Below are 26,169 nucleotides of genomic sequence, written 5' to 3' on the forward strand. Positions count from 1 at the left end.
GAGAAAACTGGCTTTGGTACCTCCACAATGAAGGGCAGGCGTGTGATGTCAGACAGATGCTTCTGGCTCCAAAGCTGGTGGGGTCCCTCCTGCCTGGCCCTGGACTAGTTAACCTGTTTTGGAGATGGCTCTGACACTGTGTCCCCTGCATCCCGGGACTAGAAGTGTGGAGTCCTCCTGCAACTGGGTTTCCAGTCCCACCAGGCATCTCTCAGCATGCCCAGCCCTTGGGGTGGGGGTGGGGGGGGTTGACACCAGTGTCAGCACAAAGCAGGCTTCATATTAAGCTCCACTGTCTTTTTCTTTCTAGATTCCCCAGCTCCCTGGGGGCAGCCCTCCACCCTAAGAGAAACTGAGAGGACATGAATCAGCACATTCTTGCCCGCCTGACTCGCCCTGCCTGCCTGGGATCACAGTCAGCCAACACCCATCCCAAACTCGCTGGTTGCACTTCCAACCGGCCCTCTAGCTTTAAGGGTGGCACCTGGCTTGTCCCTTCTGCTGAGGCTCACACCCTCTCTGCAGCTTTGACCCTCCCACAAGTGGGCAGAAACTAAAAGCACCTGAAAGCACTTCCAGCTCTCCAGAGGCAGGTAAGTGAGGACTGGTTTGTATCCTGCATGCTTTTCAAAGGGCTAGTGGTTGCTGTTTATAATAAGAAACAAAGAGACAAAGAATAGCAACCGTGTAATAAAGTACTTGTGGGTTTGCTTGGCAGGGGGCAGAAAATGTTGCAAGAGGTCTAGAGTTGTGGCTCTCGCTTGGCATGTGCAAAGGCTTTGGTTTGATCCTCAGCACCACATAAAAATAAATAAAATAAAAGTATTGTGCCCAACTACAACTAAAAAATAAATATATATAAAAAAGAGTGTTGCAACTTTACACAAAACTCTTGCTCTGAGCCTCCTAGTAGGCAAGGGGAAAGTAGTTTATGCTGTTCTCATTATCAAATGAAAGAAAGTATACCATATCTTCCCAGGGACCCAAACTCTGAGCAATTGTTTCTAACCCAGAGAGAGTCTTCAGAAAAATAATTGTGTAGGGGAGACAGAAAAGAACATTTACTCCTAGCCCTGATACTTTGACTACTAACCCCAATTATCACTGGGTTGCAACATCAAATAAGCACGAGCAGTCATATTCATGCAAAGGTTTACAATACATGCAGTTATTTTCCCTGCAGCAGTTTCAATCTAGAAGCTTACAAAAATGCAAGTCCAGACCTATGGAATTGGAATCTCTGGAAGAAGAGACCAGGAATTTGCATTTCCCTTGGAATTCTTGGGCACCCTAGAATTGCAGAGCTGATTGAGAACTTCCATACACTTGGAAACCACATTCCAAATTGGACCCTCGGAGAGCAGCTCCCCTTTCCTACCTACTATGACTTTGAGCAGCCAATGAGGTCACGGCTCATGGGGACCATGTCACAACTGCTCACACTCCTCCTCCCTGCCTCCCACCAGGTTCACACAAGTCCTCTGAGAATGATATGCCAAGATGAGACATGCAAAGCTTTCATTGGAGGAAATGCATGAGTGACAGGGAGTAGAGAAGGAGCAGAGAGCACTGCCATGAGAGCCTGGCCCCAATTAGGGTCACCGGTCAAATAAATAACCAAGATACCCAGATAAATATGAATTTCAGATAAGCAACAAACATACACACATACACACACACACACACACACACACACACACTATTTCACACTATTTGGGACATACTCATTGTTTGTTGTTTACCCAAAGTTCAGATTTCTTTGGGAATCCTGCATTTTTTTCTGACAACCATAAAACTCTGAGTGCAGGAGAGAAGAAGGCTGAATAAGAGCATGCTGCAGTGCTGTGCTGTCCAAGGAAGATTTTAGTGAGGCTATCAGATGGGTCCTGGAGCCAAATATAAGGCTACATCTGAGGAGCCCCTGTCTCCCAAGGATACTGCCACTTAGTATTCCCACTGCTCAGTCTCGATGGAGCCATAGGAAACACGGTCTCTGTGCAAACCTGGAGGCAGATGTAAGAGCCAGGGGTAGGAGCCCTTGGCCAGTGTGTACCCTGTGACTAGAGGCTTACAAGGTACATATGTACCAGTCCCATGCCCATTGGACACCATTGGACACCCATGTTCAGACCTTGGGTCAGTCACTTCAAAATGAAGTTAAAAACAACTTCTCTGCTCCAGTTTTTCCAGCCACCTTGCAGATACTCTGGAAAGATAAAGAGGGGCTGAAGCCAAGTACTTCTGGCCCCCAGAGCAAAGGTTGTTTGTGGGCTGAGAGGACTGTCCTTTGTCCCACTGGAGTTTCTCATGGGCTGCATCTTCTGGTCAGGGACACTCTGCCTCAGCCCTATGGAGACACCCCCAACATCAGGGGGCAGATGCAGCTCCACAGAATTCCTTTCCCTCAAATGTGGGATCCTCAGGGGAGCCAAATCCCACAGGTCTCAGAGTGTCACACATCCATACCTGGGAAAGGGGATGGAGCAGAGCAGGCAGGTATCAACAGGAGTGTTCTGTGTGCCAAGTCCCATGTGGAGAACCATGTGTTGCACAGGACTCCAGAGACCAGCCAAGGAAAGTGGAAGAGCCAGGAATCAGCCTGAGATCTTGATACTGATCTTGGGAATCAGGAATGGGTCCTCATTCCCCTGGTGCTGAAGATTAAACACCCAAGAAATATGTAGAAAGCAAGTTTTATTTAATAGAGACAGTGACAGAATTCTCTGGAGAGAGTGGAGCCCAAAGCTGGGTATCCGTGAGAGGGGGTGTGCCTTGCTCTTTTATAGACCCCCCCAGAACCCCCCACACCTTCACTCTTTTCTCCCTGTGCCCCCCTCAGGGCAGGGAGGAGCAGCACGGATGGGGGGGGTCACTTGTGTTGGGAAGTGTAATTCCCAGGGGTGTTAACAACCCATTGTCTTTTCCGTGAAAACCAGCCCTCATCTTCTCAAACCCCATCATTCATTACCTACACTGACTGTCAGGCCTTTCACCCCCTGCCTCAGTTTGTGGAGGAATGTGACATTTCCTGTCCCCTCAGGCCAGGCAGGGGCGCAGACAGATTGCTTTTTTTTTTTTTTTTTTTTGGCAAAGAAAACATGCCGGGAGTCAGAACAGTGGGCTCATTTTATAGAATTATTCTCTTAACCTTGTGTTCCCACCATGCTCATCTCTCTGTCCTCTTACACTCTGGTGCCCTGAAGCCATGTTCTGGGTGGCACAGAGTATCTCCCTGCCTCACTAGTTGGAAGATTTTTCTCCTCCCCCCCATCACAGACCCAGTTATCCGGTTACCACTGTGACCACACAAGGCAGCCCTCCAGGACAGGACAACCTGCAGAGGACAGGAGGGGAGGCTCAGCCCCAGCCTGGTGTTCAAATATGGCTGGTGGTGATGGCCGAGCCTGGGACACTTTGCCTAAATGCCCTGCAGGGGGGAAAGTGCACTTTCAAACCAAGCCACAAGTTGCAACTTGCACTCTTCCTGGGACCATGTCCCCAGCCTGAGGCAACCTAAGTGGCATTCCTTCCCTGGATTTCTGCAGGCAGTCCCTGTTTACCCCGTTCTCAGGGTCAGGACCTCACTCACACTCTGTGCCCCTCATGAGCTTTGCTGGGCTGTTCTGCTTGTCTGCAGTGCCCTCTCCTCGTGTCACTGTTCAAACATGTCCTAAACCATTGTTTATGTGGATGGCAGTGTGGTTAAGGGTGTGGGGGTCAGGCTCTGAAATCCCAGGTTCCCTGTTCTAGTCCTGGCTCTGCTGCTGAACAAATATGTGAATGGGAGCAAGTCATTCAACTGTGCCTCCATGTTCTTACCTGTAAAATGGAGCCAGGGACACCACAGAAGGCTGTTACGAGAACAAAACCAGATAAATGATATATCAAGCACTTAACAAAGGGCCTGGGAATAATAAACAACAATAAACAATGATCTGTCTATGGATCCTGGAACAACCGGGTCCCAGTAGGTGAGAACTGGCCCCAAGGTGCTATGAGAGAGACAGGATCCAGGACTCCACAGAGTGCAGTTTACTCGGGCCTTACAGAGAGAAGGGGGTTCCTGGGCAGCAGCAATAACAGTGGTATCCTGAATTGGAGGCTTATAAGGAGGTCAGGACAAAAGTGACTTCATCCAGGCATAATGGACCTGGTTTATCTTAAGCCATTGGGCACATATTTTAAGGACATTGGGCACATTGCTGGCGCTGTTGGCTCCAGAGTGGGTCTAAAGGTCCACATGCCACTGTTATGGCTTTGTTTCTTTGCAGTGACAGGAAACGATGTCTGGAAAGCAGGCAGTCTGATTCAAGATGGCTACAGTCATGTCAAGCTGCATCCCTTTGTTACCTGTCTCTGCCTTCAGAGATGCAATGGTGCACACCTGTAATCCAAGCTCCCTGGGAGGCTGAGGTAGGAGGTTTGCAGGTTTCGGCCAACCTGGCAACTTAGACCCTGTCAAATAAAACAATAAAATAAAAACATCAAAGGCAGAATACTCCTGGGCCAATCCCCAATACCGTGAACTAAAAATAAATAAATAAATAAATAAATAAGGGCCACATACCTTTCCAGGGTCTGGGAGGTAGCTATGACGTAGACAGTTCCCTTGAGATACAGCATAGACTCTTCACACTTCATTTTTCATTGATGAGGATTCACTTGCTTGTACCTTATAGAGAACGGTAGAATATGGTTTGCAAAATAAGGGAAGGCGAATGGAATGGACTGCTTCTAGCTGAGAACTCCTTCACAAGGAACTTTAGATTCTGATCCCAGCCTCTCTTTCCAGCTGTGACTTGGGGGCATATCTCCCATTCACTTCCGAGGCTGTTGGAAAGACAAAAGGTAAGTCAGTACCATATAGACAGGAGATGTTAGAGACAAACAGGTGCTTCCGGATGCAAAGGAATGGCTTTTAAGTGCTGGAATGTCAAGCACCTGCAGGCAGAGGACAGCTGCGTTTGGAGTTGGGCTGCCAGGGAGCTGGATGTTAAGTTCCCTGGGACCCAACTTTGACAGGTCTCACATAATGCTGACCCTGGGCTTGGCCAAAGTCCCATCAGATCTAAAGGGAAAAACTCTATAGAGGGACAGAGTCAAGGGTTCTGCATAAAATAAAGCTTCCTTCAGGAAAATCTGGATCTGGAACTCCACCGGATACTTGCACGTCATACAGCAGCTTGTTTATGATTCCAGCAGCTCTGTCCCGCTGGGCTCATTCAACCTGGTTTATAGGATGCTGAAGCTCAGAGGCAGGCCACCTGCTCAAGGACACAGGGTCCATTCATAGCAGGGCCAGGATTCCAACCCAGAGGAGATGGGCTCCAACATCCAGGGCCTCCCATACAGCTCATTCCCTGCCTGGGCAGGACTTCCAGGTCACTTTTTGGACAGTATTCATTTTTCACCACTAAGATCTTGTTACAGAGATCTCAGTGTTGAGCCCTGAAGCTATGCATGAGCTGGGTTTTCTGGTCCTACTCAAATTCCATCTTCATTGTGCAATATTTACTGCCTGTTAAGTCTTTGTGAGAGCTGCTCATCCCCCGTTCATGGTCATGAGGTTTCCCCTTACGGGAATCAAGTACATCTTTATGAACACCCCAACATAGCATAGCACAGTGTGGGGGGACAAAGTTGGTGTTCCATTAATGGTTGTGGAATAAAAGAAAAATGACAGCTGTTACTTATTGCATGCGACAAATCTTTCTCTCCTGTACTATCTCACTTGACCTTTGCAATGACCTCTGAAGCCACAAATCGACCCTTGGCTCAGGAGCACTCACAGTGAACCCATTCATGCAGCAAATCCATGATCATTTCCCCAGTCCTCAAATGTGTGATGCAAATGGATACCCCTGGGAGCAAAATTCCCTCATTGGTTCTCTGGCCTGTGGGGCCAGAGCTGCTGTCATAGGACCAAATAGGCCCTGGTCCAACCAACCTCCACTGAAGCTTTCAGACTTCTCCCCCCAACTCAAGTGAGCAAGAAACAGGAAATTATATTTCTATAATTCAACCCAACTTCCACTGAAGTCCCTTTTTTTTTTTTTTTTTTTTTTGAGGTGGTGGATGCTTCCCTTGGAGTAGAGTCCCTGTTTGGGGACTCACACTCAGTCAAAGGCCCCTCAAGAACCCTCTAGAAGATCCAACAGTCCCAGCCAAAGTCCCACCAGCATCAACCATCATGGGTGTCAATCCTCAGCTGTGTGAGGGAGGGAGCCCTCAGCTGCCCCCTGTCCAGCCTTCTGGCTGCCCCAGCTGGTACCACAGAGGTGAGCAAAATAAAGATGGTGGCTGTTTTATCCCCTAAGTGTTGGCATGTCTGTTATGTTGTCATAAGGGACTAGAGGCTGTCCTCCGAGGATGAGCACTGACCCAACTCTTGACAGCCTGTAGCCCAGCACAGTACCTGGAACATTCTAAATATTCCTTTCCTGTCAGGTGTTTATTCTGTTGTTTCCAAATTGAACAACCCCAGTTCTGAATGGTGGCACTGAGCTGTAGACACACAGATAAATGGCTATGCCATCCAGACAGGGGGAATGAAGGAAGGCTTCGCAGGATGAAGGCCTTTGGCCTACACCCTGGAGGTGAGGAAGCGAATTTTCAGAGCAAAGGGTAGCACTACTCACAGGTGCCGAGCTGGGAGGTGCCACAAGCCCCACTAGCAATCCTGGTTAAGGATTGGTGCTACTGACCCCAGAACCCAGGTCTCCTGGGTCCTGCTCTGGAATGTATCCCCTCTTCAGGTTACCCAGGGGTTGCCCTCAGGCTGGGGAGCTATCCCACAGCTCTCCTCTCCCTAACCTGCACCGGTCTGAGGGTTTGATGTCTGTTCCCCTGGAGTTTGTTGATTCTTAAGGCCTCCAGTGAGCTGTGTGTTTGCACATCCCTATCTCTCCATCCCCCACCTCAGCCCTGCAAGGCCCAGAAGGTTATTTGCACCAACTCGCTGCCTAATGGGCACTGGAGTCCAACTGGGCACCCACAGACAGACCTCATCACTCCCTCATCAGTTAACCCTTCCCTCTTGTTCTACCGCCAATGTCAGGCCTTCCCCTGAGGACCATGGTTTAGAACCAACTTCCAAGGTATGCAGTTACACTGTATGTTTGTAAATCATAAATGAAAGATAAGTAGGATATGGAAAATGCTTGCAAATTAAGAAAACAATTATCCACAACCCCACCAGCCAGCCCTGACAGTGATAACTTTTGTGTTCATCTCTTTTGGATTTTTTTTCTCCAAACCTTCCAGTATTTTTGGAAACCTGTTATAGTTGTACTTTACATTTAATTGTGAAGGCTGAGTTTTCCATTTAACATTGCAATGTGTGTTTTTTCATAGCTTGCTTTCTTAATGAGTACATAGCAATACTAAGGGGCTGAACCATATTTCATCTATTTAGTTGGGTGTTTAGATGGTTTTCAGTCCTGCAGGAAACATCTTCCTGCCTAGAGCTTTTCCTGAAAACAGAATTATTCCTTAAGATAGATTCCTAAGAGGAATGACTGGGGTCAGAAGTTGTGGGGATATTGATACCCACAATTCTCTGGATACCCTTTTGTCAAATGATCACAGTGACTTTTTTAAAATTTGAATTACTATTGTGATTGTTACTGTTGTTATGAAGGATCAAATGATCCATGTAGAAAATTTGGAAAGTTGAGAGAAATGAATAAAAATCACCCACATTTATCCCCCACAAAGATAATCAGTAATTATCTTTGTACAGCAGTAATGTTGGTATATTTGTTTTCAGCCTATTTTTTTTATGTAAGTGTTAGGGTTTTTTGTTTGTTTCAGTACATTTGTGAATTAACATAATTATGATGATGCTCTAAATAAATTAGAGATCATAATTTTCCTCAAGCATAACAGCTAAGCATGTTCTACTTTATTGCGAACTCTTCATAAATATCAAATTTAAGAAATGCATAATTTCCCATTGAGTAGATATATTCTCATTTACTTGACCATTATCCTATTTGGGGACACTTACACTGATTCCAAATTTTTGCTTTTAAAAACATTTGGCATGAATAAATTTGCAAGTTATGGCTTGAAAAGCAATTCCTAAATTGGGTAAGTAGAAAAATTGTGAAAACTCATCATGGAAGAGGTGACTAATTGGCCTTGAGTGTGGAAAAGACTAATTTCAAAACTCCTAGATTCACAAATGGAATTTTTTTTTTAAAAAGTGAGTTTTTTTGTTTGGTTGAAAATTTTTTTTGACAATCAGAGCAAACCCAGAAACAGAACACCGGTTGGGAACTCTGAAGCCTGGTTCTCTGATGGCTTTGCCTCTTGCTGTGTGATCCTGGACAAGTCACACAACCTCTCCAGGGTGTAGTAGAATGAGCAGTTAGACCAGATGGCACCAGCCTGGTGCTGTGACTCCCTGGCTTTTCCCTTCCACCCACCCACACCTTGTAAACACAACGCCTTCACTAAGCCTCTGGGGCTGCCATCTGCTTCCTGCCCCACCCTTACTGGAAAGCCCTGCAGTCTGGGGCTGGGCGCTGGTGTGCAAGCAGCAGACAGGGTGCCTGCTGCAGGAGCCATTACAGACAGTTGGCTGGGAATGTGGCTCAGTGGTAGAGTGCCTGCCTGTCACAGGGGGAGGCCCTGGGTTCCATGTCCAGCACCACAGAAAAGCATACAAACAAAAACAGTGATGTTGCTTCCTCTGTTCAGACATGGATAGATCATCAAGACACTTATTACGTAGGAAAACAAAACAACAACCAAACAAAATATCCTGGGGAAAAAAACAGGACATAGTATGCTATCGTTTGCATAAAAATAAAGAGCCAGAGATACATATTAAAAAAAAAAAAATCCAAAGAGTTCAAGAAAAGTAGCAAAGGGCCACACAGCCACCACTAGCAATCACAGGGTGAAGACTTACTTACTGTTCCTTAAAAAAAATTACTTGACTTTACACACAGATAAGACTCATTCACTACAGAGGTGTTTAGTCAGCTTTTTAACTGCTGTGACTAAAAGACCTGACAAGAAAAATTTTGAGAAGGAAAAGTTTATTTGGAGCACACAGTTTCTGAGGTCTGAGTCCACAGATGTCCAACTCCATTCCTTTGGACCTGAGGTGAGGCGGGACATCATGGTGGAAGGGTGTGACAGGGGAAAGCCATGGGGATATGGTACCAGGAAGCAGACAGAGAGAGCACGCCACTCACCAAGAACAGAATAGATACCCCAAAGACAGGACCCCAATCACCCACCTTCTCCAGCCTCATCCTACTTGCCTACAGCTACCACCCAATTAATGTCTATCAGGATATTGACCCACTGATTAGGTTAAGATTCTCTTAACCCAATCATTTCACCTCTAAACTTTCTTACATTGTCTCACATGTGAGCTCTTGGAGGATACCTCATATCTAAAGCAGAACATTCTGCTCCTGACCCCCAAAAGCTCATGCCCATCTCACAATGTGAAATACATTTAGTCTATTTCCAAGAATCCCATAGCCTTAACAGTTCCAGGACTGTTCAGAAGTTCAAAATATTCACCAAGACTCCAGGCAAACTCTCAGTGTAAGCTTTGGTAAAAATGAAAATCAATACATACACATATATATGCTAAGAGTAAACATTTCCATTCTGAAAGAAGAAAAAGGGGCCTAGAAAGAAGCCACGGGACCATAACAAGACCAAAATCCAGCTGGACAAACAAATCCTGTGGCTCTGTGTCCAGCATCTGGGGCACACAGCATCATGTTCTGCCCCTATAGCTTTGTTGGTTGCAGCCCATATGGTCTCTCTTTTGGCTTGTCTGTGTTCAATCCCTTCAGCTTTCCTTGGCTGACATTCCACGGTACTGGCATTTCTTAATCCCGAAGGTCTCCACTGCAGCTTTGGCTTCCTTCTCACATCTCCACACATGGCCCTCTCAGTGGCAGCCCACAGGAACTCGAACCCTGTTACACCTTTCCTGACCCCTCAGGTCTTCCTTTGAAATCTTGGTGGAAGCCTTCATGACCCCTTAACTCCAGCATCCTGTACTCCTACAGAACCCACCACGTGGTTAATGCCAATGCCTACCACCATCTCAAGCAGTAATCAAGTTTCTAGGAACTCTGGCTGCAGCAGCCTCTGTAGGTCTGAGTGGCTGAGCGTGATGAAACAACTTCCTGACCTGCCCTGTGCAAATAGGGTGCCTAATGGTCTCCTCTCAAAGGAATTTTTTCTTTTACAACATTAAGCTGAGATAGGTGTGGTCTTGCCAGTTCCTAAGATGCCATCAAGTCATCTTTCCTATTGTCTCTGAGTAAAATGTTTAGCACTTCTTGAGTGGCTATAATGTCTGTAACAGGACTGGGGATGTGGCTCAAGCAGTAGCGCGCTTGCCTGGCATGCGTGCGGCCCGGGTTCGATCCTCAGCACCACATACCAACAAAGATGTTGTGTCCGCCGAGAACTAAAAAATAAATATTAAAAATTCTCTCATTCTCTCTCTCTCTCTCTCTCTCTCTCCTCTCTCACTCTGTCTTAAAAAAAAAAAATTTATAATGTCTGTAACAACCACAACTCCCCTAGCCCCGGTTTTACTTACACTTTTCTGGCAGAACTCCAAGTGTTTTCTAACCTGTTGGTTCTGCTTTCCTCTCCTGGTTATCACAATGAACTTGGCCAAAAGTTGCCAGCAATATCCATGCCATCACCTGAATACTATGCTACCTAGAAACATAATTATTTTTTGCCTGATTAAGAAGCCCATTACCAGGGCTGGGGCTGGGGCTCAGCAGTAGAGCACTTACCTAGCATGTACAAGGCACTGGGTTCAATCCTTAACATCACATGAAAATAAATAAATAAAATAAAGATATTGTGTTCTACTACAACTAAAAAAAAAAAAAATTAAAGAAGAAGAAGCAGAAGCCCATTGCCTTTGAATTGAGCCTCACAGAGAGTCACAGGACATAGGCAAAAAGTAGATGACTTCTTAACTAGAACATAACATAGTCCAATTTCCAATAGAGTCTGCCTTTTGCTCTGAAACCTCATGAGCCCAGTCTTTACTGTCCACAGTCTTATTGACATTCTGGTCTTCTGCGTTTCCACCAGAACTTACCCATTAAGCTCTGCTGACAATAATCTAAAGTTTTTCTAATTTGCACCACAATTTTTTTCAAAATTCCTTCAAGAAATTCCAAAAAGCTCCGAAAGCTTCAGGTTAGTCACAGTAATAACCTCCCTCTTGGTATCAGTTTCTGTTTTAGTAAGCTTTTTCACTGCTTTGACCAAAAACCTGATAAGAGCAATTTTAAAGAGAAAAAGTTTTATTTAGGGCTCACCGTTTCAGAGGTCTCAGTCCATAGACAGCTGACTCCATTGTTCTGAGTCTGAGGTAAGGCAGAACTCCATAGTGGAAGAGTATGGCAGAGGAAAGCAGCTTGGGACAAAACATCAAGAAGCAGTAAAAGAGAGCTCTACTCAACAAGAACAGAATATATACCCCAAAGTCTCATCCCACAATGACTTGCCTCCTCCAGCCATACCCTACCAGTCAATAATTACCACCCAATTAATGCTTATCAAGGGATTAATGCACTAATTAGGTTAAGACTCTCATAACCCAATCATTTCACCTCTAAACTTTCTTGCATCCTCTCACATGTTGGGGACCATCTAATACTTAAAGAATAACACGAGATCTGCTGGTAAATGACATAGGCTTGGGTAGGAGGAGTGAAGCCAGTTTGCCCAGATGCCTCCTGAGTGCCCAGGCTGACCTGTGGTGAACTGTCCACCTCCCAGACAGCCATATCAACAGGCCTCAGGAGACAGACACCCTTAGAGACTGCACCAGGAAGAGCAATGGCAGAGAGAGAGAGAGAGAGAGAGAAGGGAGAAAACAGAAAGAAAAAGAGGAACTTTGGCTATCTTTTGGACACTCAGAAAGATCTTGAGAAATTCTGATGATGCTTCACTCAGGACAAGCTCTTTAAAGTTATGTTCCCTCCAAGGGCACCTTGTCTCTCAAGACATCTTTCTGTCTCTCAGGATATCCTTTTGCCCTCAGCAGCTCAGAAGGGCTACTGCTGCTTGGCAGCCTTCTGCTGGGGACAGATCCAGAGACCCTGGGTTATCCCTGTTTCTTGTCCCAGTCCTGGCCTTCCAGTGCAGTAACAAGTGACCATTGCCTGTGACCATGCCTGACACCCCCCGCCTCCAGGGTCTTGGCACAGGAAGCCCCACTAGCTCTCCCTCTGAAAGGGGCCTCTCAGCTCCTTGTGCATGCTTTGGAGCAGAGATACTGAAAATCCTGAGGCCCTGGCAGGAAAGATACGTGGCAGAGTTCATATTTCCCAGATGTCTCTTTCTTATCTGCCAGGATTAGTCTTTGGTGACACAGCCATTAAACTGGACAGAACATATGGAGAAAATGAATCTGATGCAGACATCCTGAATAATAAGGGGTGAGAGACGTGGGGAGAACTCGGAGTGCTGAGAAAGCCCTGCCCCAGGACAGCACACATGACCAGAGGAAGCAGGAACCCTGGAAGGCCAGCAGGTCTCCTGGGATCTGAACACCACCACCTTGGAATCTTCTGTCATGGTTTGGTCATTCTATCAGCAGCTCCTCCACTCAAAAGTTGGACAAGGCTGGAGGAATTTCCATTTCTTGCTTTCTCCTCCCCACCTTCCAGTTGGGGTCAGTGAAACCAGGTAGCGTGCCAAGGCCGGCGTGACCATGGGCTGTGCTCTGGGACAGAGGATCCCTTCAGACCTCCTGCCCACATTAGGGACAGAGCTAGGCAGTGTCTCCAAGTCTTTTTTAATTCCTGAAAAATGACACAGGGACACAGGAAGAGTAAAAACACTGTTTTTATAATAACAACTAGTCTTTTAGACTTCTGCAGCCAGGCACTACTCTGCTTCAAGAGAAATGTCCCATTGGATCTTTGCAATGACCCTAGGAGGGAGATTCAATGATTTATCCCCAGTTTACAGGTGAGGAAACTGAGGCATGGAGAAGGTTAAGACTACAGAGCAGGCTAGAGGTGAAACCAGGGAGTCTTCCCGTGTATACCCTTAGGTCAGTAACACATCTCATTACTAATAAAGCTGATGGGAGGTCTCAGTTTCCATCTGTGGCTGAGGGGGCTTGTGAAAACACCTGTCTAAATGGGACAGGCTTTGTCATTCACTTGGAGGTGGGGAATCCAGCCTTGGAGCATACCTCATAGCTGAACAGGGACACTTCCCCCCAGGAAAAGAAAAGTCACAAGCCTCTGGGCAGAGCTCCTGCTACTATACCCAAAGTGAGAGAAGGATAAGGGTGGGTGTTACTCCAGCACTGGGAGGTGCCCCCTGGCCTGCATGGCACAATCACCTGGGGAATGTTTTAAACATTTCCATATGTCCAGTCTCTCCAAATGCCTGTCCCTGATGAAATCTGCTGCTCTAGGAGGGACCCAGGCATCTGTATGTTTGAAACTCTGCAGGTGATTCCAGTAGTCAGGCAAAGTTGAGAACTACTTGTAGGCCGACATTTCCTTGTGGGACAGTAAGCAAGTCCAAGAGAATGGCCACTTGCCTTTTACATGAATTTTGGGATGTGGACTGGGGTGAGCAACAGGCACAAGGCCTGTTGTGAATTCATTCTGGCCTCAGCTCCCTCTGTGCTGGCTGAGATCCAGGTGCAAAGGAGTGGGAGTTTGACAGTAGAGAACAGAGGGTGCATTGCTACAAGGGGCCCCTGCGGAGAAGGCCAGGCCACCATGCACCTTCTGGCTCACTCGGGTGAGCCCCCATTGGCCATCCTATTTCGGAGCTTCTGCTGCCTGAGTCAATGTCTTAGAAAAGACCATTGCTAAATAGATAGATAGATAGATAGATAGATAGATAGATAGATAGATAGATAGATAGATTGATTAGATAGATAGATGAAAATAAAAAAATTGTAAAATAAAAATTGATTAATTAATTAATTTTTTAAAAAAGAATACACCCATTGCAATTACAATGCCCCCCCCCCCAGCAACCATTGCTCTTTCCACTGCCTCGGGAGATGGTCTTCTCCACTCCTGTTACCTCTCTTGACAGACAGCTTGTCCTTGAATTAAACTAAAACTCTCTTCCTGTGACATCTACACCCTGACCAGAGCTCTGCTCTGAGGAGACATAAAGAGAAGTTCTCTTCCCACCACAAGAGAAGAGTCCTTCAGACACAGTAAACACTCCCACTGCCTCCAGGACCTGCTCTGACGTGGCCTAGCACCCTTAGTTCCCCTAGGGCTGCCCAGAGCTCCTGGTGCAGCCTCCTTTTACCATTTTTGGGTTTCTCCATGCATGGTCATTATGTCACCATGTACCAGTGGCAGCTGTGTGTCCCTTGGCCCCGAGTTCTTTCTGTATCTTGCAATTATTCTCTCAGCTCTTCATTGTTGTGCTACTAAAACAGTGTGGTGAGCATTTTACAGATCAGGAAGCTGCAGCTCAGAGCTGCCAAAGTCGCCTGTCCAAAGTCAGGCAACAGATCAACGACAGAACTGGGGTACCGACCCAGGCCTGCCTGATGCCAGGGCTCAAGTTCATCTCACTCAACCGCCTCTGTCAGTTGCAGAACAGCATGCCACAGCAACCTCTGAGCATGCCAGGAGAATTAACACCTTCCTGGCCTAGAGACTTCCTGTGTCTTCTAAGCAAGCATAAGATTACCTTTATCCGTTCTAAAATCACCTACCTGTCAAACTTCAGGAGGCCCAATCCAATAAATACCTCTGAAAAAACTCACCTGCTGCTGAAGTTTACACACCGCATCCCATCCCAAGCCCACCCTGGAGTGCTAAGAATGATTCCAGTTTTCCTCCTAAACGCCTTTGGATTTTGCCATTTCTAACAACTAGCGTTGGGTCCTTCCAATATATTTTATTACTTGGAAAAAATTAGATGATGGCTCATACTGTACATTTTTTTCATGGCTGCAGTTCCTAGGGAAAGTCTGAAAGGCAGGAATGAGCCTAAGTCTGGTCCAACCCCTTCCACACCGTTGCACGGTGGGCATGTTCTGGTTGTTTCCTGTGCTGGCAGATCTGGCCACTTGCTCCTTCCTCAAAGCTCTGGTGGGGTCAATGTGTGATGCAGAGAAGGTTAAGGCTTTTTGTAAAGCTAAAGAATGCCTCAAACCAGGGAAGAAGGCCAGCCCAGGAGGGAAAGGGGGGGTTTAAGAAGATGGCGTCTGAGTCTCTTATTATAGTGTCCACTTAATACAGTTTCCACTTCACTGGTTCTGCAGTGTATCCACAAATGAGTCATGAATCCCATATTTCCTGAAGCTCAAATACCATCAGTATATCTCACATCACTACTGCAGATACCTCTAAGAAAAATATTCCAACCGTTTTCTTATCTAATCAGCCATGAGATGCATCTCAATTTCAGAAATGCTAAAATGCGAGGGGGGAAAAACGATGTGTCTGAATCCAGGAAATGAGGTAAAAATACTTGAAGGTGAAATGCATTTGGGAAACCTTGCAGTGAAACAGTCCTCCTTACTGTAGGACTTTTCAGAGTTTTAATATGCTCAGGTGCACAACGAGCTCCTAAGAAGAGGGAAGGAATGAGCCATTCCTATTGGTCCACACGTGGTGGTCCACAGACACCTTCCTACCAGAGAATCCCAGAGAAGGAGCATCCTGTAGAGGCAGATAGTGAGAAATTGGGGAATGAGAAGCCTACAGGAGACTGAGTCCAACAGCTGGGAGTACTTAAATCTAAAAAGTAAAGATTATCAATAAAAAGAAAGAAAGAAATCCAAAGACAGGATTACTTGCACTGTGAGAAAAAAAGAAACTGTGGTGCAGCTTGCATGTATGAGAATCACCTGTTCTGACGTCGATCTTCTGCGCTTCCGGTCCAACTTCTATGGTGCTTTCAGAATTCTGTGGAGGAAAGTGAACCAGAGGGTTATAATTAACATAACCATGTTTGCTCACCCCCAAAATCCATTCAGGTGACCTGGAAATGGGAATTTGAAGATCAGGATTCTTGCTGTCCATCAATAGATAAATGGAGAAATAATGGTGGTGTCCCCAACTCCCCCCTCACACACACACAAACACACATACACAATGGAATATCACCCAGCTCTAGGAATGAAGCAAATTCGGACACATTACTACAACATGGATGAACTTTGATGATATTGTGCTAAATGAAATAAGCCAGTTACAAATGGATAAATATTATATGTTCCACATATAGGAGGTACCGAGATTAGACAAGCTCATGGGGACAGAAAGTAGAGTGGTGGTTGCCAGGGGCTGAGGGTGGGGATCAAGTGGGGAATTATTGTTGAGGGGTACAGAGTATCAGTCTAGGAAGATGAAAAAGTTCTGGGGCTGGATAGTGGGAGGCCCCCAGCACTATGGTCGGGTGACTCGATTCCCTCTCCAGGGGGAAGAGATCACCTACAAAAGCCGTTTACCTCCCAAGTTCCAGGGGAAAACAGAAAAGAAAGGAGCAAGCCTGATAGGCAAGGCCCTGACTCGGGTATGGGTCACATCCGAGGGATGGGCAGGGCATGACTCTCTCTGCCCTGTGGGCAAGAGACTTACTAAGAGCCGGTTGCACAAGCTTAAGAAAGAAGAAGAGTCAGCTCTGTCTCCAGCTTTGCTCGTCCTCTTTCTCCCACTGGCATTTTATCTTGACCTCTTGGAGGTAATTGGGAGAGGTGATGGAGTGTGGATCCCTGGTCACTCTGGGGTGATCTCAGAACATGCACGGCCACTTACTATCCAGTTCCTGAGTCACAAGTGCACTCAGCCCCCAGCCTGCAGCAGGCGACCAGCTGCTCCATGCAGGTTTTCTGATTTGTCTTACTCATCCCAAGATTGAAATCCACCCTTCCATGTGGTTACCCCTCCCCTCCCCCCCCCCAGGCCAAGGACTCAGTGTAGGAAGTCCTTTCCAAGGAAGATTCCTCACAATCCAAGACCTTGGCGAATTCCCCTGTTTCAAGCGTCACAAAGAGGCTTTGCCCAAAGTGAGACTGCTGGGGAGGGTGGGGGTGGGGGTGGGGGATGGGGGAGTTTTTCCTCCCTCAAACAGCAATCGGCCTGTGTAGTGACACTAGAGCGATCATGCACTGAAAGAATCTCAACTCTGTTAACTTGTTTAATCACCTGGAAAGCAAACTGCAAGAGGACCCCTGCTTCTGACAGATGCTCCTCCTCCTCTTTGTTCAAACCACATAAAGGTCATGCCCACCAGACTCTGGCCAACTCCACAAGACCAGGGTTACCACCAGACATCTGCATGGGCCAAAATGACCTTGTTCTAGAAGTCAGGGCCCTACCACCCCCCAACACACAAACATACTTTTCTTTTTTCTTTCTTTTTTTTTGCAGTGCCAGAGATTGAACCCAGGACCTTGTGCATGCTAGGCAAGTACTCTACCACTGAACCACACCCCAACCCCCGTCCCTTTTTAAAATGAACTATGTGTTCTTGGCTAGAAAAGCTCATTTATTCCCCAGCTATTTATTGAGCACTGACAACACACCAAGCACTGTTTCCAATACCAGGAACATCAACATGAGTAAGACAGAGACAACTTCCTGCCTTGAGGGGCTGATAATTTCTAGTCTGAATGAGATTGTAAAGAAATGTGTCTCCAGACTTCTCTTTCCAGAACTCTTCCCCCGACACCTCCATAGTGTCTATCCCCACCAAAGTGACAGGCACGCCTTTTATGCCAGCCCCCACAGCAAAGCCATCTCAGCTAACTTTACTGTGCATTTGTTAGTGCCAAACATGGTGCTAAGTGAGTTATATGTATTAGTTTCATTAGTCTTTACAACACTCTATGAAGGATACTCTCTCGTAGCCACAGTTCATAGACAAGCAAACTGAGGCATATAGTCAAAGAGAATTGCATAAGCCAGTAAGTGGCAGAGCCTGGGTCTGAATCTATGACCTCTGACTGCAAAATCCACATTAGCAGTTGATAAGCTATTCCATCTTGCTCCTGTAGTAAAGTTTATTTGCTCTCTGCAGTAAAGTTCCTGAGTCTACATACTCCACAGCTCTGGAAACCCAGGGATAGCCATGGTGGGGGCTGCCCTTGGTTGCTCAACTGAGTGTGGCTCTGTTGCATCTATAGAGCACAGGTATGCTGGGGCTTGGTGTGGCAGCGTGTCTCAGTGAAACATCATTATTATTGGAGAGCCTCATCACCAGAGGCAATGGCTCCATGTGAGATTACTCCATGCTGTATTCACTAGGAAGGGAATGGTGGCCACAGAAGTCAGCCCCAACCCCCTGGCCCAGAGTAGGCCATATGCTTTAAGACTTGACTCAGTCTGGATGCTGGGCTCTCTATAGGCCTGGTGCACATCACCCTGGGAGTTCCTTGCCCCTCCCTTGGGCTGGATCTCTGCTTCCTGCAACCAGAGGCACACATACCATGAAATCCGGAAAGCTCAAATGTTACCATAGGACCTTCCAAAGGCTGTACCCTTTTGGTCACGTGTCTTTGTAACATTTGCAAAGGCACATATTTTAACTGCCAAAAAAAGTTCTCTACATCTAAAAACTAAATATTAAAAAAAAAAAAAGTTCTCTTCCCACCTGCAGTCCATTAGGCAACATAGCATCCTGGGGCTGTGGATGTTTTGATGATATCTGGCTAAGTGGAATTGGAGTCACATTTCACTGAGGTTTAGAAGGGTGCATTCAAGTAATCCACACTCATGTTCATCTATAGTTATTTGTTCTCACATTGTAGTAATGGCTTCCAGGAATACTCCCTCTACCCACTAGGCTGACTCACCAGATGAAGAGCAGAAGGAGCAAGGCCTGAATGGGTATCACATCATGAGCCTGCCGTCCAGTGTTCAACACCGAGAAGCATGTGGATATGGAAAGAGGGAGGATACAGTTTGAAGTGTACAGAGCCAGAGGAAGCTTAATCCATGGGAGATTTATTTAACACCTTTATCCTATTTACTTATTTTTATGTAGTGCTGAAGATCAAACCCACTGTCTCACATGTGTTAGGCAAGTGCTCTACCACTGAGCCACAACCCCCAGCCCTTGAGTATTTCTTTGTGTAATCCTCATGTTTATGCTTTCTGAGTCAAATTGTGTCTTATCTGATGCAAAAGGACCTGAAGAAATCAGTGAAAAGGAGCTGTACCAGGCAGTTCACAGTAAATATACTACGGGTTTTTTTTTTCTGAATTTTGTGATGTTTATGATCTTTTTCAATTTCTTCAATGTCGTAATTTGTTTCCTTATTCTAAATAATCACTTTTTACACCTGATTTTTTTTTAAAGAGAGAGTGAGAGAGGAGAGAGAGAGAGAGAGAGAGAGAGAATTTTTAATATTTATTTTTTAGTTCTCGGTGGACACAACATCTTTGTTGGTATGTGGTGCTGAGGATCGAACCCGGGCCGCACGCATGCCAGGCGAGCGTGCTACCGCTTGAGCCACATCCCCAGCCCTACACCTGATTTTTTTTTAATTCGTAAGTCTGTGTTCTATTTTTTTTTTTTAAGAGAGAGTGAGAGAGGAGAGAGAGAGAGAGAGAGAGAGAGAGAGAGAGAGAGAGCATTTTTTTTAATATTTATTTTTTAGTTTTCAGCGGACACAACATCTTTGTTGGTATGTGGTGCTGAGGATCGAACCCGGGCCGCACGCATGCCAGGCGAGCGCGCTACCGCTTGAGCCACATCCCCAGCCCATGTGTTCTATTTTTAAGGTGATTAATCTCAGCCTCTACAAACCTATATCCGCATAAACATGAGGATTACACAAAGAAATACTCAAGGGCTGTGTTTCATGTATTTCTTGTTTTAACATATATATCTTCCAGTATTTTCCTGAGGAAAAGGTGTCTGGGAGACTATTTGTGTGTGTGTGTGTGTGTGTGTGTGTGTGTGTGTGCACATGCGTGCATTTTCTACCTTACCTTTTAACTTGGTAGTTTGTCTGGATATTCTGATTTCCAAGATGGAACTTATCTTCCTTCATAATTTTGAAGATATATTTTTTAATATTTATTTTTTAGTTTTAGGTGGACACAATATCCTTATTTTACATTTATGTGGTGCTGAGGATCAAACCCGGTGCCTCGCGCATGCTAGGCAAGCGCTCTACCACTGAGCCACAACCCCAGCCCCCAGAATTTTGAATATATTGATTCTTGTCTTTCAGCTTCCAGTGTTGTTCTGGAGAAATTCAGAACCATTTTGATTTTTGTTCTTGTCTGTGAGGTCCATTTCTTACCTCTGAAAGTCACAGCCCTCTTTGTCCCTAGGTTTCTGAAATTTCAACACAGTACTTTGATGTGATCCACTACATGATCCACTGTTCAGGACATTCCATGAGTTTTCAAGTCCAGAAACTCATGTCATTCCTGCCTGGGGAACTTCTTGAATGATGTCATTGATGTTGTCTTCTCCTCTATTTAATCTATTCTCTTTTTTTTTTTCTAGAAAACCCACTGTATACACATTGGGGCTCCTGAGCTGTGCTTAATCTATCTATCTATTTATGATTTTTTTGGCAATGGGGATTGAATCCTGGGTCGTATGCATGATAAGCAGGTGATACACCACTGAACTACACTGCCAACCTCTCTTTTTTATATCATTTTTTAATTTCCAAAAACTATTACTATTATTTTTTTATTACATCCTGTTCCTACTTCATAGATAATTTCTTTCTGAGAAAGTTGATCATGTTTTTGTTTGCTTTGCTTTGTTTTCTTCTTGTATTCTCTCTTTCTTCCATGTGACTTTTTTTTTGTTTGTTTGGTTAATTCGTTGGATTTTTTTTTTCTATTCTTTTTCCTCTGTTAGACACTTTCCTGGGTTGTCAGATCTGATCAGATTTAAAAGTGAGAGATTAAGCAGCTGTGTCAGCCGGCTTGCCAAATGGGAGCCTCGTGGTAGGGAGCCCTTCAACCCGTGGAGGGGGTCAATGTCTATATCTTTTGGTCTTTCCTCTTGTGATCCTCAAACTCCCTAAAAGAAGATGAGAAGATTCTTTCTTCTCCAGTATGGATGATCAAGCCCCTTCATCCCATTCTATGAGGCTAGTTGGGAAGGGGAGGAAGGCTCTCAGCAGTCAGACACAGGTACAAATGTTCTCTTTTATCTCCCGGTTTTCAGAATGTTTCCCGGGCCTTCAGCTACACCCGCAGCCCTCAGCCCAGATTCCAACATTTCAGTCTTCCTAGAAAACAACACTCAGACTTCTGGGATGCAGGAGGGACAGCTGCCCAGCCAGAAGGAAATCAGGCAGGTTTCCGGGAGCTACTAACTATAGTACTTCTCAAACAGTTTTCTCCCAGTCTTCTTCTTCACCTTCCATCCCCAGAACTGGAACTGTCCTTTCCTGAGGGTTTTGTTTTTGCTTGTTTGTTTTTTGAGGACTTCACAGTGTCAACTCTGTCACTTCTCAATTTTCCCCTATTCAAATAGGGTTTTGGCACCTCTGAGTTCCGAAGGCAGGTACGTACCATCTGTCCCTCTGCTTTCTAGCTTCCCACGAGGTGATTTTGCTGTTGTCTTCTCTCTGTTCTCCCTACCAAGGTAGGATTATAAATTTTCAAAAATTCCTGCTTTGTAGCCTTTGTCGTTTTCACAAAGATCAAAAATTTAGAAGGGATGGTCTATTTTCAAAATCATCTCTCCATCTGTCATTCTTCTCTGGTGATGGATGATAACTGCCTGAATTTCTCTCCAGTTCAGAAACACATTCTTCAAATTGATTCCTTCTATTCCTCCATGCTTGTAAACACGAAACAGATCCATACCTTGAATAAGAACATGAGGTTTAAGAGAATAATCGTATAAGATGAGCCCACTGTACTGACTCCCCACACAGTTTCTTTGCCAAAAGGCGACAGTTTGCAGCACCACCTGGCCTGAGGGGGCAGGATATGAAACACCCTTCAACAAACTGACAAACTGAGGTGGGGGCAAAGGTCAGGCAGTCATTGTAGGTAATCAATGATGGGGGGTTGAGAAGATGAAGGCTGGTTATCAAAGAAAAGACAAAAGGGTCGCTCTCAGCTAGCCTCTGGGATTGCACTTCCTGGCACCTGGAGTCTTTTGTGTTCCTGATCCTTCCTGCCCCTATGTTCCTAAGGAGAAGAAAGAGAAAGTGTGTATGTATGGGGGGGGGGGGTCCTGGGGTCTATAACAGAGCAAGACACACCCAAAGAAGTCCTTTGTCCCTATCTCTTTCTTAAATAAAACTTACTTTCTGTGCTTTCTTCTGTGTTTTGTGGGTGTTTAATCTTCCACAGCCCGGAAAAAGGACCTGATCCTGATCTCTAAGACCAGTATCACCTTGGCAATGCTTTGTTCACATTCCACTCCAAGAACCAAGACATTATTTTAGAACATCTTGCCTTCAACTATGGAGTTGGGCTGACACTACCAGAGTGCTGAAATACCTTCCTACTATTCTCTCTTTGCTACCATTGTCCAGACCACCACTAATCCTTCACATTTGGAAACTATTATTATTATTTAAATTTTTTTTAGTTGTAAACAGACACAATCTTTTTATATATATATTTTTTAATGTGGTGCTGAGGATCGAACCCAGTGCCTCGCATGTATGAGGCAAGCACTCTGCCACTGAGCTACAGCCCCAGCCCTACATCTGGGAATTTTTGAATCTCATGCCATGTTCAAAAAGTTGGTATCAACTATTCCAAGGAGGTCTGTTAAGCAAACCTTGGAGAAGTGAAACAATTAGCCCCTTAGGTGTGACTTGTCAAGCAAGACTTCTGCTATTTTGAACTCAATGTCCTACTTTCTTCTTATTGTTGTTGTAGTGGTTGTTACTATATGTGGGATATAGCATATAGAGTTATGGTTATGAGGAGAGGATGCTGGGATATCTATGTCTGCTCAGAATTAGGGAAAAAGACAACACCTGCTTTCTTCTTCCTGATCAGCATAAACATTGCTAAAGGGTGTTCAGGTTTTTTTCTCAAGATCTCTTACTCTTAATGAATTTTCCCTCAGTTCAGCCAGAATAACCAAGAGCCTCCCTATTTTTCATCCTCTTCCTTTCCTCTAGGCCTCAGTTTCCTCAGAGATCTGCCCAGTGAGGGAAGTGGCCTAGAATTTAAAAGTTTAAGGTCCACTGTAGCTTCTAGGTTCCTCCATAGGTAGGGCTGTTTGGACATCTCTGCCTCTCTTAATAAACTGTGGGCTTCTGAGGGACAGGTTTACTTGATTCTTATTCTTGACTATGCATAGAAGGAAGGGGGTGGGCCTCCTAAGGGACTGACTTCTCACCTCTGTTGACCATGGGGTTAGGGCCGCTGGAGAGGCTCAGTGTCCTTAAGAATTCAAGAGAAGTGCCATTCCTTGCCAGTAATCCCAGCGGCTCAGGAGGCTGAAGCAGGAGGATTTCAAGTTCAAAGCCAGCCTCAGCAATTTAGCCAGACCCCAAGCAATTCAGCAAAACACTGGTTCTCAATTAAAATGTAAAAATGGGCTATGGATCGTGGCTTAGTGGTTAAGCGCCTCTGGATTCAATGCCATATATATATATATATATATATATATATATATATATATATATATAAAATCCAGACCGCCGACATTGTTTTGGGGGACTGGCCCAGCCTCTGTCTACCATGGACACAGGTAGCCCAAGGAGTCATCAAGTCATTTTGGCCAAACACTGGTCTGCCTGCCAAGAGTTCCTCAAGCATCTACTGTCTCTCCCTTTGGCCCTGTGATCCAACATTTGCTATGTGGCCTGCAGGGTGAAACCCATAGCACCTCTGGTGCCAGAGGTAGGGGGCACAGCTGCAGCTGGTGCTATGCACAGTACTCCCTTGTTCAGGGAGGGCATGTTCACAACTCAATTCAGGGACCTGGGGGCCTGTTCACGTTTCTTCTCTTACCTTTCCAGCCTTCTCTCACTCATTCATTCTTCAAAAAATCAACACCAGGAGTTAGTGGTGTAGCTCAGTGGTACAGCACTTGCCTAGCATGGAAGAGGCCCTAGTTTCTATCTCCAGACTACACACACACACACACACACACACACACAACCACAAAATTTCAACACAACAACTCTGTGAAACTCATCCTGCACTGCCAAATCCTTCCTCTAATTTACCAACTGACCTGGTGACCCTGGGCCAGTCACCCAACACAGCAAGTCTGTCTGGCCTGCCTTGCTTGTAACGGAAGGGTTGCTGTGAGCATTAGAAACTAGCAGGCAAAGTGCCTGGGGTAGGCTGCAGGCTCATGGTCTTGCAAAGAGCAGCCCTAACACCGACTTGATGTCTGGTGAGCCTCAAAGCCGAACAGTAGGAGAGAAAGCATAGGAAGCCAAGACTCAGGTGACCCACGAGTATGATTCCCTTCCAAAGCGGCACACCTGGACAGCGAAGAGAAGTCGGATTGACTTTCCCCAAGTGAGGCCTTCGCACCTTTGGACTAAGAGATCTGATCATTCTTAGCTTTGGGAAAGAGGACTAAGCCTGGGAAGATGGAGACAAGTCCGACGTAATGCCACACTGGGTAGGAAGGAACCCAGCTACAGCGCCTAGGACGTCCCCACACCGGGTGGCTGAGGCAGGAAGGGGAGGAGGAGAGAGAGGAAGCACCGGTCAGGTCAGCGGCGCTCCTGCTGTGCAGGGCGGAGCCTGGGCTGGTCCGCCTGCGCGCAGGTGAGCTAGCCAGGGCGGAGCGCGGCGGACCGGGTGCCAGGCTCCGGCGCCCGCGGCTGCCGCTCCGAATCACAGACTACAGTTGTTTTCCCCATCAAGGGCGCCCCAGAGCCATGGCTGGCCAGAACTGCAGGGTCACAGTTGTACTGCTGGGGGGCCTGCTACTGCTTGCGGTGCGCCTGATGCGCGGGGCAGGTGAGTGCGGGGCTCGCGGCTGGGGTGGCGCGGAGCTGTGGGGCGGGCTCTCTGGCCCGCGCTAGGCGGTGAGGGTGCTGAGGAGTACCGGGTGCGGAGACTGCAGAATGGGATGGCGCGGCGGCTCAGTCGGGGTGCTCTGGTGGGATAGGATCCCCAGGACAGCCCGGCTCCTGCTCGCTCCTCTTCAGGCGCCGTGGCGATGCCCTCCTGGGTTCCAGCGACCTAGCCCTGGGCTCAGGCCGTGGCACGTGGGAGTGTGTTGGACCCAGAGCCTCTCGGACTGAGTGGATGAGCCCAGCGCTGGCCGAAGGGGGAAAGGCGCGCCGAAGCTTAGCCCTGGGAACATGTCCGAGGGGGCGAGCTGTGCGTCCTGGGGGCTTTGCTGGGATTCTTGGGGAGAACCACGCCGGGTGTGGGGAGACAGCTTTCCGCTCCTAGCGCTCTACCTCCTCAACTGGGCCAAGGAGAAAGAAAACAGTGGTCGGACGTACGATTTCCCATCAGATCGCCTCCTTTTACCCTTCCGCCAGCCCCTCGCCTTCTCCAGAAGTTCAAGAGTGTTAATTCGAAATGAAAGCGCCAGGTAGGAGAAAGCTGCCAGGGTCTGCGCCCCAAGGCCAGACCTTCCTCCTGCCCCTGGCATCTCTGTGTAGTGGACTTTGACTGCAGCATTGGGTAGTTTCGGGGTGAACTTAGGCTAGTTCAGTTTGGGAGGAGGGGCCGCCAAGAGGTCTGTGCCAGTGAGGACGTGCCCTGGAAGTTTTAGAACATAGTAAATAATCTGGTGTCTTCATGTAAGAACTTGAAATGAGGTCTTTTCTGAGACTAGCACAGGTTTTGTGTTTTTGAAGGAGGCCTATCCAGGAAGTGATTTGGACTTTCGATATCATTTGCCGCACCTAAGCAGGTGTTTATGTTTGACATGTAGATAAACTAGGGTAAATTAAAGAATGAAACTAAACTTTGAGGTTGAACTTGGACGTGACAGTGACAATCATCGTTACAAACCCAAGGCAGGAAAGTTTCCTGATTTCTTTCTCCAACATTAGGTGACATTACTGCACAATAGATAGAAAAGATTTAAAACATTGAATACATATTTACTGTAATATCATAGGACTGAAGTTCAACATCCCATTTGTAGAGAAAGAAATCAGTTTAAGAGTAAAAAACGGCTTAGGGAGTGAAGATGGGTATAAGTGTGTTAGAGAAAAGTGTGTGTCTACACACATTCTTGGAACTGTGTTGAAAATTGTTTGAGATGTCTCTAACTTTC

The 26,169-nt window shown here is 46.3% G+C and overlaps 1 protein-coding gene and 1 long non-coding RNA gene across 2 annotated transcripts in view; both read left to right on the top strand.

Annotated features, from left to right (window-relative positions):
• The window catches only part of LOC308643113, a 622,623-nt gene that overhangs the window by 275,432 nt on the left and 321,022 nt on the right, over window positions 1-26,169 (top strand). The gene's annotated exons all lie outside the window — the stretch shown is intronic.
• Window positions 24,725-26,169, top strand: part of CDCP1 (CUB domain containing protein 1) — a gene marked incomplete at its 3' end in the record, with an annotated part of 44,068 nt that continues 42,623 nt past the window's right edge. The window contains exon 1 of the mRNA XM_081287580.1: window positions 24,725-24,890. Coding sequence (XP_081143706.1) covers window positions 24,809-24,890 — 82 coding nt within the window. The 5' untranslated portion in view covers window positions 24,725-24,808. The remainder of the gene's footprint in view (window positions 24,891-26,169) is intronic.

Source organism: Spermophilus citellus, assembly GCF_964194105.1.
Source record: "Spermophilus citellus genome assembly, chromosome: 3".
Lineage (NCBI taxonomy): Eukaryota > Metazoa > Chordata > Mammalia > Rodentia > Sciuridae > Spermophilus > Spermophilus citellus.